Here is a 17,351-nt window from a genome sequence, read left to right on the forward strand (position 1 = left end):
AGGAGCCGCTTCACTCACTACATTGTCAATTTACAGCTCAAAAAAAAAAATAACATGAACATGCCGAGAAGAAATCTGCCACACGGACCTCCACTGAATCCACCGCTTTCTCCACCCCTCGTCTGTCGTTCTGCACGGTGTTGTAGGACGTGTACACACGCGGCCGGTTCATGTGTTCTGGCTGAGAGGAGGTCCCATGCAATATCAGCTTCCAGTTCACAATTCTGCCTTCATTTTGCATTCTTCCGGACTGATGAATAAGCACACACAATTTTAGCTCCTTCAAAATATCTACAAAGGATTTCATAGTTAAAATCTAATTTAAAAATTCTGTGCATTCCATGTGTAGAGCTCTGTGTAAAAAGAAATAAATCACTTTGGGGTATCAATGGTCATGGAAGGACATTTGACAATGATGTACAGTGGTCCCTCATCTATTGCGGGGGCTAGGTTCCAGAACCCTCGTGATAGGCTAAAATCCACCAAGTAGCGACCTTATATTTACTTTATTATTTATATATTTTTAAGGCTTTATAAACCCTCCCCACACTCTTATAAACCTTTCCACACTGTTATTAACCTTTCCCACACTCTTATAAATACTTCTTATGCTCTTAAACACTTTCTACACTCTTAAACCTATGTAATTTTAACAACATATAAAATTCTATATGGATACTCAGCAGTGAATATACTAAAACTTGAATGATAAAGATGATTTAATATTCTTTTAATATGTTTTAATTAATATTTTTATATTGTTTTCATTTTTTAGGCTAGAAAATGCTTATTGTACCATAAAAATAATAAAAATAATAAATATATAAAATACCTATATAGCACAAAATCCTTTGATATAGCAAAAAATCTGCAATACAAAATTAAATATATACAATTTAAAAATCCACGATACAGTGAGACTGTGAAAAATGAACCACGATATGGTGAGGGACGACTATTATATAGAATTGTATACCTGAAACCTATATAATTTTGTTAAACAATGTCACCCCAATTAGAAAAATGAAAAAAAATATTTTTAAGAAATAAAAGAAAATAAAGAAAAGAAGAAAGAGAAATAAATCACTGTATTCACTTTTACTATGAAAATTGACAGTTTATAGACTCAAGGATTTAAAAAATGATTAATTGCTTCATTTAATTAAAAATGTGCAACTCTCTATCTTAACTTTCTTTTCTGTATGGGGTGTGTTACATTTACCAATTATCAACTTGTAGGAACATTCCATTGGAAAGAACATCAGCCTCTATAAAGCATTACAAATGGCTTTCAGTATTAATCCGCCCTTAAAATCAGTACATTTATGGAAAGAGTAATACTTTTTGGAAGCTCAAAAACTATGTTTAAAATAATGTGCTGAAATCTAAAATATCTAAAAAAAAAATTTTAAAGTATAGAATCAAATTTTGCAGACTTATCTAGGTAAATAGATTTTCTTGGTTTCCTGATGGTAAAATTGAGTTCAAGAGTGGAGGCCATGTTCAAAAATAGGACCACTTACTAAGAACATTTTCTTATTCTCCCTATGAGAGCAAAATATTTTACAACTTTCATTTCTGAATTACAATTTTAGCAGTCTTTAGGAGGATGCTAGTCCTAGAGAAAAGTGACAATAACTACAGAATTTCTACTAATTTAATTGATATCTCCAGAAATTTAAAATATTCTTTTTAAAAAAGTTATTTAGACATAGAAATCTGGTGCTGCTGAACACTTACAACATGTCTTTGTCAGGAGAACTCAGACCAGAGCACCATTTATTTATATGCTTACCTATAGAAAATGCTGGAGAAATGATGCAAAAATAAATAATTCTACTGTATAAATAATTTGGTTTTGTGCTCAGACACTCTTTGCTTTATTTTTGTCACTGTATGTTATAGAAAGATATCAGTGTTATTAAACAGAGTGAAAGAAAATGCTGTTTAGTTTTATAACTGAAGCAAAATAAAACAGTCATATTAAATGTCTTCTCTAATAAGTAAGCTGCTTCTAAATAGCTACTGCAGTAGATATTTGTACTAGCTCCTTCCTGTAATTCCAACGGAGTGTCATAAGCAAATCTGGTCTAACATTTAACTATGCTTGTGACTACAGCTTATTCTGGTGCATAGGTCATGTGGCTGGCCATGTTCTGACACAAGCACGCTTGAATTTATCCCACAGTCTGTCACACTGTATATCAAAATATCTTCTCTTTCTTCTTCTATGCCGATGTCCAATTTTTCTTTTTAATATATGTAGCCAAGTGGGCAGGACCTGAAACACTACATCTTTTCCTTACTTCAATTAAGGAGTGATCCAAGTTCCTTAAGGCCCTGATTAATGATGACATCAACATTAAAACTCCTTTAATGTGTTTAAAAGTAAAGATGTGTTTGTGTAGCCTTTCATTTTTACTTACCATGTCTGCAATTCGCAAAGTCCAGGTGCCAAATGGATTCTCTCCCCATGTGTGAACAGACATGAAGTCCCAATTTTTAAAGCCATTAGGAGACGTGTCTCGCTCTCTTTCAGCCAATAGAACGGTGTTGGTTCCTTGTTTCATACAAAAAAAGAAAAACAAGTTAATAAATGTCCTAATCGTTCTGATAGGACACACTCTTGCAGCTGATTACTGAAAATGACAGCTGGGAGAGATTAGCCCTGCAAATTTTCCCTTTGGGAATGAGACCAGGAGAGACATTAACAAGAAAAATTGTTTCTATCACAGTACTTTTCACATTATCTGATATATTGTAAGTTCTCAATAAATACTGTGAAAAATAAATAATAAATGAATATATTAAGCTTTATTTGAATAAAGAGAAGTCAGAGAACTAAGTTTACAAAATACATTAAAGAAGAGAGACAAATACCTAAAATACATTTTAATGTAACTGTCATTTTGAAATTTAAAGGGAAATTTTGAGAATTTGATAGGTATCTGAGTTTATAAGCTTGTGTACACATAAAAAAGTAAAGCTATATTAATTTAATAATCTCTTGTCATATAAAACTAGTAGTAGGAGTAACTAAATTTTCAAATTCAAGCTTTTCATAGATCAATAAATAACATTTCCTTGAAAGTGAAAGGGTCAATTGAACTATAGGGCCATCAACGAGAAAGCATTCCACCAATATTTTAGGCAAATTCCCATATATCTAGAAAGTGTAACTCTAAAATTAGAAGAACCTAATCAAAACCTCTAAGAAAGTCATCTCCTTGAAGAACGTTGTACCTATAGCTCATCTTTCCTCACACATCATCTACAGACATTGAATTTATTCAGAGATTGAATCCTACTCAAACATGAAACAGGACATGACTGAGTAGCTCAGTTGTTTGGAGCATTGTCCCAACATGTCAGGGTTGCGGGTTCCATCCTTGGTCAGGGCACACACAAGAATCAACCAATGAATGCCTAAATAAGTGGAACAACAAATGGATGTCTCTCTCATCTCTCCCTTCCTTTCTCTCTAAATCAATCAAGCAATCAAAAATTTTTAAAAAAAATGAGTGTTGAAACAGCTTCTCCTGGTTGGACTATGGTTTGTGTTCACAAGCTCCTTCTCATCCAAGATTTAATCTGAATTAGTACCCTCTCTGGAAAGAGCAAATGTCCATATATCATAACATATGGCCTTAATCATATCAGTATGAAATATTTGTTAGATCTTCTCAACTGTCTTTCATGGATCAAAATTCTCAGTTTTTCAATTGATTCTTTGGATGTGTCTGAGGTATCTGTTAGTTTTACTAATTAATTGTTAGAGTAATTTTCACTAACGTGTTACATGAGAGAAAAGAATGACAGGTAAGTGACCTGGGAAAATAAACAAAATTTGAAAATATGTGGTAAGGTATTAATTAAATCCAGAAAAGCTTATTAATTAAAGGTATTATTTGAATAGATCTTATTCTTTGCTTATCTAAGGACCAGTGGAAGTGAGTAGGGCAGAATTCTGATGTAAAATAAAAAAAGAAGTAGCAGCATATATTTTTTTTTATTATTCATTTTTAGAGAGGAGAGAGAGACAGAGAGAGAGAGAAGGGGGGAGGAGCTGGAAGCATCAACTCCCATATGTGCCTTGACCAGGCAAGCCCAGGGCTTTGAACTGGCAACCTCAGTGTTTCCAGGCTGACGCTTTACCCACTGCGCCACCACAGGTCAGGCTAGCAGCATATTTTTTAAGACCTGAAAATACCTATTGGGAGACTTAGTTCTACAAAGAAACAAAAACTCATTGATTTGAAATAATTCAGTTTATAGTTAAAAGTTTAGACAAATGGTTTTTTTGGGTTTTTTTTAGAAAAATGGTTTAAAAGAAAGTTTTCAAGTTAAAAAAATTACCAGCAGCAGACGTGAGTGTGACATGAAGGTCTCCTCTTCGGGAATATTCAATTGTTGCTTCGAATTGTACGTGTTCCAGGGACTTGATAGCATTTTCCTGTCCTTCACAAGCTCTTGTTGGAATTTCAACGATAACTTCTCCATTAGCTTTCAGAGCTCTAAATATATTAAGAAGTCATCACTGATTAAAGTGTATTTCTTCTTCCTTGGATTTTATGCAAGTATGTACACATCAGTCTTAACTAGATATACAACTAAGCTTGTTGTCTCTCTCTGTTATGAGCAGAACTCAATTCAGGATTAGCTATAAATAAATTTTAATGCATAGAAAATGGTAATTTTTTACAAAAATAAAAAGAAATACTCAGTTTTTGTAGAACTACAAAAGATCACAAATGGCCAAGTTAATCCTGAGAAAGAAGAACAAAGCTGGAGGCATTAGAAATACTTCCTGATTTCAAAATATAGTATTAGAAAGCTACAATAATCAAAATACTATGTTACTGGCATAAAGACAAACATATAGACTAATGGAATCAAACAGAGAACCCAGTTAAGTGTTCTTATACAATAAAATAAAGACAAAGGAAATGGTAAGGAACACATATACTTGAAAAAATTGCTATTTACTGTGGAATCAAATTCAGGCAGGTTTGCCTTAGACCAGTGGTCCCCAACCCCCGGGCCGCGGACCTGTACCAGTCCGTGGGCCATTTGGTACCGGTTCGCAGAGAAAGAAATAACTTACATTATTTCCGTTTTATTTATACTAAGTCTGAGCGATGTTTTATTTTTAAAAAATGATCAGATTCCCTCTGTTACATCCGTCTAAGACTCACTCTTGACGCTTGTCTCGGTCACGTGATACATTTATCCGTCCCACCCTAAAGGCTGGTCCGTGAAAATATTTTCTGACATTAAACCTGTCTGTGGCCCAAAAAAGGTTGGGGACCACTGCCTTAGATCCATCAAAAAGTAGTCTATTATTTCAATAGACCCTCTTCCTAATGCATCTCCCCCATGCCTCCTGCTCTTGAATATTTTGTGTGCGTGGGTCTTCAGTGTCATCATGGTTGTTGAAATAGAATCAACAGAAGTCATAGCAGATTCTGCTGTGGCCAGATGTCGTGGTCAGATGTGGTCTATGTAAAAGCAGTATGATAAAGGTTTTCTTAAGGAAAGGAAAGTCATGACTCACGTAGCAGTATGGAATGAAGTGAAGCTCTTGAGTTTTGGATAATACTGGTTGGAAAGTACTGTATTTCATCAATTCTAAGATGTATTTTTTAAACATTGTAACATCTTTGAATTCAAGATAATCTTAAAACTGATGTTTAATAATAGTTTAATTAACAATGATTTTTCTTAGTGCTATATAGAAATGGTACACCTTAAACTTAATGCTATACAGTAGGGAGGCTATGAGAGGAAAATGCAAATATGCTAATATGATTTACATATCTTTAATCTCAATGTTCCCACTGGACCCACAGGGAACACTGGCAAATGCTGTCTTAATCTACTTCAGATAGGTAGGTGAGAAAAATTTAGGCAGTGACAAACATCATATCAAATAGTGCCATGGGCACACATTTGTTCAAAATTCCTGAGACACTTACCTGGGCTCAAAGTCATTGTCCTTCACAACACACTCCTTCTTCTCAGGCACATTCTTCCAGGTTCTTGGATCAGCTAAGTCCACCAGAGCTTTGGCATTTAGCAGCCCGAATCCAAATCGACTGTTCACCATCAAACCTGCTCCATTCTTTTTCCATCCAGGGTTGTTGGCCAGTGGGTCATACTCAGAGGTCCAGACGACCAAGTGCTGCATGTCTCGCCAGGTGAGATTTGGACTGGATGGAAAGTGACAGAATTTTCAGGAAAAAAATTAAGTTTTCTTGCAAAACCAAGTGCTAAAAACCAGCATCTCCATTCAGAAATTATAAAGTAACTTTTGCAACTATATTTGCATAATTCTAATTTGTATTACTATTTGTATGTATTTTCATTCAAAATTCAAAATACGGTACAGAAAACTTCTCCCCATTACATTAATTCAAGCTCTTACAATGAGTAAATTTTTTCTTCAACATTGCAGAAATGTTGGACTTGGTTCACGTCTTCTAATTAGTTACATTTAACTGAAGCAAACATTTAAAATGACAGCATTTCCTTTGTGTCTTCCAGTCTTCTGCTGTCCATTAACATCCTTGCACTTACAGCATTATTAACACACAGATAAGGTCCTGACTCCCTTCTTAATACTCAGATTTTAATGACATGGGCTGGCTCCCTATTCAAATACCTTTTGTCTCTTTTATTTATGTATCGAAAGTGTTAAGAAGCTCTAGCTACTTGAGATCACTCTTGCAAAGCACTGTGCTTAATACCATGGGGATATTCAAAGAGGTGGTTTTTGTTTTTAAAAAGTTAACAATCCAGTAAAAGAACTAAATTTTATATATAGATATATAAGTATAATATGATATATATGTTGAATGCTATGTTTGTAGCATAATGCACTGTCGGAGTTTAGAGGAAAGAGAATTTTTTTGTGATGGGAAGATCTAGGAAGACTTTTTTGGGAGAAAATTTTTAAGGTGAACTTTGATGAGTGGGTACAATGCCAAGAAGTAGAGTGAGAGAAAAGAGAATGAGGCAATGGAGCAAAGCCTGTGAGGGTGGGGTCGGTAATCCGTGGCCCGAGGACAGTGAATAGTCTGGTTTGCTGGAGCAGGCGGAGATGATGAGGAGCAATGAGCCAGATGGTGAGGTCCTTGACTGCCAGGAAAGGGGCTTATAGTCTAACATTTGGGCAGTGGGGAATCATGGAGAAATTTTGAGCAAGGAAATTCCATAATCAGAAGTTGATAAAAATTAATTTCATAACAATATAAAGATAAATCAGAGATGCACAAAATCATTGGGTCTATTATATGCCTTTCCAGATCACCATATTTAAAATGTCAGTTCTCCCTACATGCTCCAGAACCCTCTTATCCTGCTCCACTTTTTTTTCTTTTAGAGCATTTATCACTTTCCAACATACTGGAAAATGCATTTGTTTTGTATATCGTACATGTCTGTTCCCCTGCTAGAATTAGCCATGAGAAGGGCTGAGATTTTAATCAGTCTGGTTCTCTGATGTGTACCAGTACCCAGAAGAATTCCAGGCACAGAGTATATGCTGAGTAAATATTGGGTGGTTGAAAGATTGAATGTAACTACATGTTAACTAACCCCAAATATAATTTTAAAACTTATTGCTGTTAGTTATTAGAGTTTCTCAAGAGCTCAAGCTTTCTCTTAGCTTTGAGACCTGCATTGTTTCTATGAAGCCAATCAAGCATTATTTAATAAATAAATGCCCAAGTTTTTAGTTCCCTGAGGCTTCTAATCACTAGGTTCTGAAACAACCCTCAGGGGAATCTGGCTCAATTAGCCAAAATTTTTTCCCTAAGGCCAATAACCTATTGTTTATTGTCCCGTGGTGGGTATTGCAGCCGCTGCCCTTAGGCCTCACAGGGAAGCTCCCGCCCCACACCAGCCTGGGCCCACAGCCCCTGCAGTGCAGGCCACTGTCTCTAGGGAGTTGGAGTCAAGGACTCAGCCCCCCTCCTTGGTCAAGCTCTTCCCATATTTACATTCCTAGCCCCTCGCACTTCATTTCTTAGGTCTCCTTATCGGAGGCCTTGGGCAGAGGTCTCCTGTGCTGAGGCTACCTTAGTGGGGGCATGGGGAAAAACCTCAAAAACATTTTCCCATCCTGACTCAGTAAGCGGTACTTCTCCACTCCAAGCCTTCCCCCAAGTCTCACCCCCATCCGAGTCCCTAAAACCACCAGAGCCTTTGGTTGGGAGAAGCTCGTGAATGAGGTGCTTCACCTGACCCTTAACTGGTACACCATTCACTGGAGAAAAATAGATCAGAGGGGTCCGTGTTTTCTCTGGTTTTAGACTCTGGCTTATACCATCTGGTAGGCAATTAAAAGCTTAACTCTTTCATTTTTGGTTTGTTACACAATCTGGCTACTTTGACACCTAGCAGCTCAGTGGTAGCGGCTCAGTGGGCTCCTGACAAACGTACCTCCCAGAGAGTGACTGACCGAGGCCTTAGAAAGACTATTTCAGTGATCTTTGTGGGTTCCAGATTGCTTTCACCACAATCACCTGGTACACTTGCAAATATGGAAAATTCCTGAGTCCCATCTGAAGTCTACTGAATGAAAATATCTGAGGGTAAAGCATGATTTTATATTTATATTTGAAAAAGTTATCTAATCAGTTCTGTTATAGCTAAAATAATAAGTTGGAAGAAAGAATACAAGCATATAACTAAGACAATTAGAAGTCATTTCAAATCATGGAGGTCAGAATAGGCAGTAATAAAAGGCACAGCAAACTATATTCTACTACCAAAGACCTGTGTGACCTTAAGCAAGTCACTTCATCTCCCTAAGCCTGAGTTGACTTGTTTATAAGAATAGAGGGATGGGTGTATCTCCAGAATTCCTTACTATTCAAACCTCCTATTTGCCCAATATCATAAACACCTCATTGTGGATCTTGTCTCCAAATTGACCATCCCACATTCAGAAATAATTAACTAGTTGAGCAGAAATGGCTATTTGCTTTAGGAAGCAATGAATTCTTTTCTATAAAGCGTTTTATTGAAATTATTGTATTCTTACAGTTAAAATAGAATTTTAGGCAAAAGACTCTTATGATGTGAGCAGGTATATGGAGTTTGGGATGAAGTGTCCTAAAGAGGCATAAGGCAGGGACTTGATAATCAAACACGAAGCATAGACTTCCTATATTTCTATAGTAGAGCATTTGTTTTATATTTAGTTGCATGTCTTATTGTTTTCCTTTTTTAACCTATTCTCTGCAAAATATTCAAGGGGCTTCATTGCCATGCAATTTGGGAAATTAAGCCTATTTTCTTAACAGAGTTATTCTTCATTTATGTGATTGCATTTCAGAAATGAAAAGGAACTGCTAGTAATAGTACATCTCATTCCCGACAACCTCCCTGTGTTAATTAGTGCTCAACAGCATCCACAATAATCACAAATTTTTAAGCTGCATTAGGTTGCTAATCAATGATATGTTTATAGAAAATAAGGGTTGTGGAATTAAACATTGTTTCTAATTAGAAGAGTGTAGGTAAGGTAATTTAGAAACAAAATTCTAAAGTGAAAAAGTCTCAGAGGCTACCTAGTTCAGCTTCTAATCTCACCTAGGAAAACCTAGTATGTTGGAGATTTTCTAACCTGGGGACTTTCCAACATTTCACCACACACGAGGTCAAAAGATTTCTTTAACATGATTTATCCAAAGATTTCACATAGCATTGACGGCTTTCTCTAGCCTTTAATGAAAACAGAAGATTGGTTCATCTGTTTATTTAATACCTCCAAAGATGTCAAAGGTTTTAATGTTTCAATACAGAATTTGTGTTCACTATTAAACATCATTTTGATTCCTTTGCTCCCTCCAAGACCACGGAGATTGCTATCTGCCCTCTTTCTAATGTGTACTCACTACATAATAACAACAGTGCCATAGGCATATCTTGCTTAGCCACTGTGGTCATCTTACAGCTGAGTTGGCAGGGACTAGATCATAACTCCAGAGGCGTTTCTACGGCTGCTGGAGCTGCTCTGGATTCTCTTGGACAGAGACATAGAAACTTCCAGGCTCTTCCAGCTGTGGCACGACCAAGGTGTTTGTTCTCTTCTGCTATTGTGAACCTTGTCTACTGAATGTGACATGAGAGGACTGCTTTGTCCTCTCTAGAGAATATGGATGTCCTTTTAGGATATCCTCCTTATTAGAAAGGGTGATAGTAACTTACAAGTTTAATAATCACTCCCTCTATTGTGCAACCATAACATCTGACTTGACATTTAAATATTTCTTACTACACAACATTAGAAACTAGAAATGAGGAAGAATAAAAAGCTGTGGCTACACAGTTGGCTTTTCCCTCTGTATGAAGCATTAGACTATTGGGTTACTTCTATGAGAAAAAGTTGTTGTTAAGTCCCTTTTTAACATACACTAAAATAAATTTCAGGGGGATTTAAGGACATCAATATGGCAAAGGAATCATAATAAAAGATATATAGATAAATGTTTAATTATAGCTTGTAAATATTTTTCTGAGCATAAACACATTAGAAAAAACCTTAGACAAAAAGACTGACAAGTATAACTATATATATTAACTTCATTATGTTAAAAATTACATATAAATAAAAGTAAAAGATAAATGTCAAACTAAACAAGCATGAATAGCTTTTCTAATGTAAGGCCATAAAACAAAATCAAAGCCACAAACAAGCAATTACAGATGATAAATAGCCAGAGAATATAAAATACTGAGCTTCATTAGTAATGAGATAAAAGTATATAAAGATGAGATCTATTTGCATGTATCAGAATAGTAAATACTTTAAAAGGTAATAAAAGTGCCGTTAATAAGGGTTTGGCCCTTTCACACTTATAATGCTGGTAGAAATATAAAATACTGTAGTCTTTCTAGACAGTAACCTGCTGATAGGTATCAAAATCATTAAAACATGCATGCCCTTTGAACCCAGAAATTCCAATTGTGAGTGCTTATCCTGAGGAAATTTGCATTCATGAAATAGAATACTATAAAAAGATAAAAATCCTGTTTTTTAAAAATATTTATTCATTTTAGAGAGAAGGGACAGAGAGAGAAGCGAGGGGGAAGAGCAGGAAGCATCAACTCCCACATGTGCCTCGACCAGGCAAGCCCAGGGCTTCAAACCAGTGACCTCAGTGTTCCAGGCTGACGCTTTTATCCACTGCGCCACCACAGGTCAGGCTAAAAATCCTGATTTTAATTCTCTTGTTCTCTGACATGTTATGTCAGCTCTAAGATGGGGCTTATATAATATGCAAAAAGGATGTTTAGAAATTTGTCATTCTTAATACTCCCCACAAGAAATTATGTGGGCAGTCTTTCCTGTGGGGAATAAACAGAAGGGAGAAGGCCTTGGAGCCGGCCTTCAACAACACGAGTTTTTGAAGGTCAAGGAGCATTGATTATAGACATGAGAAAGTGCTCTTAACATATTATAAAGGTGGATTAAAAATTATGAAATAATGTGTATACTAAGATCTCAATTTTTTAAGCATGTGTGTACCACATTGAGATGTTAACAGGAAGAGAGCTTATTTTTATTTTTTGTAGTTTGCTACCATAATCACATAGTCAGAGAACAATCCATGTCAGTGATAAGAAGAAGTATCAGCCTTAGTAATAATAATTAGAAGCTCTCTGGGCCTTACTTTGCTTCCAGGGCCAGTGCGAAGATGCCAGCAGCCAGGGGTGCCGAGGCCGAGGTGCCCGTGTGGGTCTCTGTGCAGTCGTTGTGCAGGTCAGCGCTCGTCTAGGCGGCATCGGGAAAGAGAGAAATGTGGGAGAACATCCGAGGAGTGTGCCCCTGCCCCTGGGGTTAATCATCCTGAGGGCTGTATCTGTTAGGATCAGGAACTCAGCTGATTGGGTTCCCTCCTTCCTTCTCTAAACACACAGAGGGATGTGTGCCATCTGCTCTCCTCTATATGCGACTTGTCTATAATTCTGGCATCAGGATGCCTTTTCTGAGGATAAAGTACTCCCACAATGAATATTTTCTCCTCTGAGATTCCCAAGCAAAATGCTGTCTATAAAAAAGGGTCTGTTTCAAAATCACTGTGAATTATGCCAGCCTATTAATCATCAGGTCCATTGTGTTTGGTCTGGCATATTTAGAAATTATGCCTCATGCAAAATTCCCTTTTGCCTTCAGACTGACATTTGACTGCTCTTCAGTACAAGACTCGAAAGCCATTCTGATTTTGGCCACTTGAACTACTTGCACAAAATTTGTTTGGTGTATAGTTTGTGCTCACTGTTGATGTAATTTGATGCCCGTGAGTTACTCTCCTCATTTGCACATTGATGGAAATAGTGAGTTTTTCAAATAGAAAGTTTACTACACTGAGCTCTAGGTCCAAGTTCTAAGACTGGTATGCAATAGATGTGTCCCAAGGGCATGTCACTTGGTTTCTCCATCTGTAAAATGACATTGACATTTCCTGACTCATATTCTGAGGCTGAAATGAGATCCTGCCCATGAAAGTGTTTTTACACAGTATTACTGAATGTAAAGAATTACACAGCCTAATTTTAGCTTCATTAAAGAGGTTGCCTAGATGAAGGGAAGAAACCAAAAAGACTGCCAATCAGTCCGCCTTAAGGACCACAGTCCTGCTGGTTGAATAAGTTAGTTGGGCCAAAGGATTACTAACAAGACGCCTACCCAGACTCTCGCACTATGGTCTTCAGCTAGAGATTTCAATGTGTGGGAAGGAGGTGTAAAAAAATAATTTGTTCTATTACCACCTCCTTTGGTTTCCCACTTGGAGTTGCTGAATCTCTCAAGTTATGGTGGCTCTGTTCCTTAGAGGATTGCCTTTTTTACCTGTTGACGCAAATAAGCCCCCAGAGGTGACTGTGCTGAGAAGGAGGTTTGAGTAACACAAAGGCTATGTTATTGCCACCGTCTCAAATAGCATTCACCGGCTGTCTCTCCTATGTCTTTCCTGTGACTGATGTACCTAAGGAGGGTATCTTTACAGAGACGGAAATTCTTCTATTTTAGAGCAGAGCATCCCGGATGAAGAATAGTCTATGAAATGGTGACTGAATGCATATAGGCCATTTTCCCAAACAGGGCCCAATAATAGCCAAGGGTGCTGAACACAAGAGAAAAACATGTCTCATATGCCCCTTTCAGAGGCCCACATTACAAAATGTGCCCACCATAAGTAATCCCTGGGTAGATTAGCACTGTTATTTGTGTAATTGAAGACATGAACATGAAGGGAGGCCAGTGCTTTGAGACCAGTTTTATTGTCTAGACCAGGGGTAGTCAACCTTTTTATACCTACCGCCCACTTTTGTATCTCTGTTAGTAGTAAAATTTTCTAACTGCCCACCGGTTCCACAGTAATGGTGATTTATAAAGAAGGGAAGTAACTTTACATTATAAAATTTATAAAGCAGAGTTACAGCAAGTTAAAGCATATAACAATAATTACTTACCAAGTACTTTATGTCGGATTTTTGCTAAGTTTGGTAGAAGAAATCTTTATAAAACAACTTACTATAGTTAAATCTATCTTATTTATACTTTGGTTGCTCCGCTACCACCCACCATGAAAGCTGGAACGCCCACTAGCGGGCGGTAGGGACCAGGTTGACTGTCATTGGTCTAGACTATGGTAGGTTACCAGCGCAGGCAGAGCTCCAGAGTAGTGATTCTGTATGAAGAAGATGGTAGTTCTGACAATTTTGTTGAGATACTATTACTATGAATTTTACAAACATTTCCAGTTCTAATAATTGTGGGGTTCACCTACAATCTAACTGGATCATGACCAGTTATTTCATTGAGATTAGGATATAAGGTCCTTTAGCTAGTTGGTTCTTTTGGTGTCAGAAGTTAAATTTGGGTCCTAAATTTTTAAATTAAGATGGCCTTTCTGTTCTCAAAGCCCCTGAATGGCCCTTGTTTATCATGCCCTTGAAGGGAAATCCAATAATTCCCTTTGGCAGTCTGGGCCGGAGATGTTCTCTGAACATGTAACCTTCCTGAGCTGCTTATTAGGAAGCTGAGAAGTTCACCTCGGGGGAAATCTAGATTGTTATTTTCCTGCAGGACATTTGTTCTTAGGAGACATAGCTGCTATATGCTCCGTATTTTTATCATCTGCTAAAGGGAAAGTCAGACCATACCCGTACCATTAAAGGATCTACAAGTACAGAGGGATAAAGCCCCTACAGCCCTAAAATCTCCTTTAAGGCTGTTTGCAGGGAGGCATCACACAAGCCAAACAGACATTTGGAGTCTCAGGCATATGTAATGACAGATGGGCAGCTTTTCAGGGCTGAGTTTAAAAATGACCAAGAGGCAACATCGTCTTGGCAGAAGCGTCATATCCCCAAGAGAGAACACTTCCCAATATATGCCAGCCATTCAAGTGAGTGAAGGATGAGTCTCCCCAACTGAGACATCAAGCTTAAACCAATCCATTTTTGCCAAAGGCGTCGACCAAAGGATTCTTTTGAATGCAAGCCATGCTCTTCTACCTGAGCCGAGAGTTAGAAAAGCAACGTACGATTCGCTGGTCGGTGTAGTCCCCGCTGCTGTAGGAGGTGGCCAGCGTGGAGGAGCACTTCTCAGCGTACCAGGGCGAGCGGCCCTGCTGCGAGGCGCTGCTGATGGAGATGGTGTAGATGCTGTCTGTGTACCCGTCACAGTCACAGTTGTCTCCCTGACGCCCCCCGTTCCCAGATGCCCAAACAAAGATGGAGCCCTTTCCTTGTCTCCCCTGAAAGAAAAACCAGAAAAGCACATCACTGATCATCTAGGGGTCACTGTCATACCCTAATACAATTCCCGACAAACACAGCATGAAGTTCTCAGAGAGTTATCTGTAGTCCGTTTCAACTGCAGGTCCTCTAGCATCAACTTGGAAATCTCATGGGATTTCATATTGTTAAGCCACTGGATTCTGGTTCTGCCAGTCCTTGATCCGGGTCCTGTCTGGCATGGGGCTGAGTTGATGCTTTTCTTTATTATGCAGATTCATAATCTGGCCATTAACACTTGCCCATATTTTTACCACTTTCCCCTTGGCTTATGTAGCTACATTCAAATCTTTGGACTTCCTCTCTTTCTTGCTGTGTGCTGTTTTGGTTGACTAATCGAATGACAAAATCAGGCATTATTCAGATCTGCTTTGCAGCTGCATTAAAAGGGACTCTTTGATTGAATGGAACTTGTCAAGGCTACTCTTTCTTTGATTTTTCAATTTGTGCTCTCCAGAGTCTCTATTTTGTTTCACCCTATGCAGAGCAAGGCCTTAGACTCCCGGCAGGAATGCAGTAAGCCCAGGAGACAGCACCACACGAAGGCAGCTACAGAGCAGGAAGTAGCGCCCCGCCTGATTTCAGGATGCATTTCACAGCATCCGGAAGAAGTCTGGGTAGTAGTTTATCTAGCATAAAAATTCAAAAGCAGCAGGAAAATAGCAAAGGACATAATCCAGAGTATTTTAAAATATGTTTTAAGAGTAATGAACCTGTTGAATGTCAGACCCAAATGGGGAAAAAAATCTCTTAACCCTAACTTTCATCCCTCTATAGAATGACTTTGCTCTCTCAATGCATTTCAAAACATAAACAAGTACAACAAATTCACAACCATTTCTTTCCATATAAGCTAAATGTTCTTCCCTTCCTCACAAAGCCACAGTCAGATTTCATTTCAGATGGATCTGCATTAAACACCTCACCTGTTTAACACCATATTCAAAAGCCTTCTGGGCTAGTCGGCCAGGCCCTTCCACAGTTTTTCCATCATCATTAGGGCCCCAACTTGCACTGTAAATATCCACATGTCCAGGATTGAATCCAATTGAACTGGCTTCAATAGCATCGGTCACAATGCCATCCAGCATTCTTATGCCTGAACAGCAAAACAAACAAGGTGATGTCAGTGTGTACATGTAGAATGGCACAATACTCTTAATATTTATTTTTTAAAAGGACTCTCAAAAGAATCAAAAACAGGATAACCACTGAATGTTCCAAATGTCCATGACCTGCTTATAAAAGCACAAGTCACTGCTTCCATAAACTTTCTTATCTGCCCTTTAGAGATAGATAACTCAGTATGCTGTGCAGTAGCCAGTTGTTGTGGATTACAAAATGCCCCCCACTCCACTGCTCCAGTCACCTGAAAATGACAGAATAGCTTTTAGAAAGTTGCATCAAACAGCCCCCTCCCCTTTTTTTTAAGTGAGAGGAGGGGAGATAGAGAGACAGACTCTCACATGCACCCCAGCCGGGATCCATCCAACAACCCCATCTGGGGCCGACGTTCTGCCCATCTGGAGCCATGTTCACAATGGAGGTGTTTTTAGCGCCTTAGGAAGAGGCTTCATGGAGCCATCCTCAGTGCCATGGGCCAATGTGCTCAAACCAATTGAGCCATGGCTGCAGGAGGGGAAGAGAGAGAGAGAGAAAGAGAGAGGGAGAGAGAGAGAGAGAAAAGGGGAGGAGTGGAGAAGCAGATGGTCACTTCTCTTGTGTGCCCTGACCAAGAATTGAATCTGGGATATCCATAGGCTGAGTCGATACTCTACCATTGAGCAAACCAACTAGGGCCAAACAACCTTCCCTTGACATACCTGTTAATGACTGTACCATAAAAGTTGTTGCCCTACCTGTGTCATACAAATGATTCTGTACAGGAAACCATGCAGCTTGAAAAGGTCTAGCCACAATAGGAAACTAACAAATAGGGAGAGAACTCTTGTTTCTAAGCACTGATTAAAAATAACCCAGAGGCCGTTCTTTCATGTGTTTGCTAAAAAATATTATCAAAGAACATGCTTCCTTTTCTTCTAAATGATTTCCGGGATGGAATCATTGTTGTGGATTTTGCTCCTGAGGGGGAAATATTTTTCATCGGGAGAAGGCAGGTGCAGTAGCTGTAAGGTCGATGGATAATGGGGGATGGTCACGTGGGGAACTCAGACCCGCGAACTTTGCCTAGGACTGCCCACAACCAAGTGCGCCAAAAGGAGGCTTCACAGGAACCATTTGGAAAAAAGCCATTGTCTGCCAGCCAGTGGGATTTCACCACGTCATGTTAGCTCCACTTCCCTAGAGGGACCCTTTAAATATCTCCCACACGGTTTAATCTTTGCAACTTCCCTAGCCTCCATCTCCTCCATCTTTCCTTCTTCGGGGCCAGGAACCTTGCCGGGCGGGATGTGCACTCTGTACTGAATAAAGCCTTTTGTTATTCCACACTTGGTGGCTCTGAGCCCCATTCCTTCCTTCTCGGCACCTTACAGTTTGGTGCCGAAAACCTGGAAGGAGTTAGAAGTCTGCAAGGACCA

The 17,351-nt window shown here is 38.5% G+C and overlaps 1 protein-coding gene across 2 annotated transcripts in view; it reads right to left on the reverse strand.

Annotated features, from left to right (window-relative positions):
• The window catches only part of PCSK1 (proprotein convertase subtilisin/kexin type 1), a 464,711-nt gene that overhangs the window by 424,983 nt on the left and 22,377 nt on the right, over window positions 1–17,351 (reverse strand). For both annotated transcript variants that reach the window (XR_010751134.1, XM_066381880.1), the window contains exons 7-13: window positions 15,738–15,910; window positions 14,559–14,771; window positions 11,682–11,782; window positions 5,976–6,209; window positions 4,357–4,514; window positions 2,427–2,560; window positions 89–250 (exon numbers count right to left, since the gene is read on the reverse strand). Coding sequence is in view for 1 of the 2 variants with exons in the window: in XM_066381880.1 (XP_066237977.1) it covers window positions 89–250; window positions 2,427–2,560; window positions 4,357–4,514; window positions 5,976–6,209; window positions 11,682–11,782; window positions 14,559–14,771; window positions 15,738–15,910 (1,175 nt within the window). In the remaining variant the exon portion in view is untranslated. The remainder of the gene's footprint in view (window positions 1–88; window positions 251–2,426; window positions 2,561–4,356; window positions 4,515–5,975; window positions 6,210–11,681; window positions 11,783–14,558; window positions 14,772–15,737; window positions 15,911–17,351) is intronic.

Source organism: Saccopteryx leptura, chromosome 4, assembly GCF_036850995.1.
Source record: "Saccopteryx leptura isolate mSacLep1 chromosome 4, mSacLep1_pri_phased_curated, whole genome shotgun sequence".
NCBI lineage: Eukaryota > Metazoa > Chordata > Mammalia > Chiroptera > Emballonuridae > Saccopteryx > Saccopteryx leptura.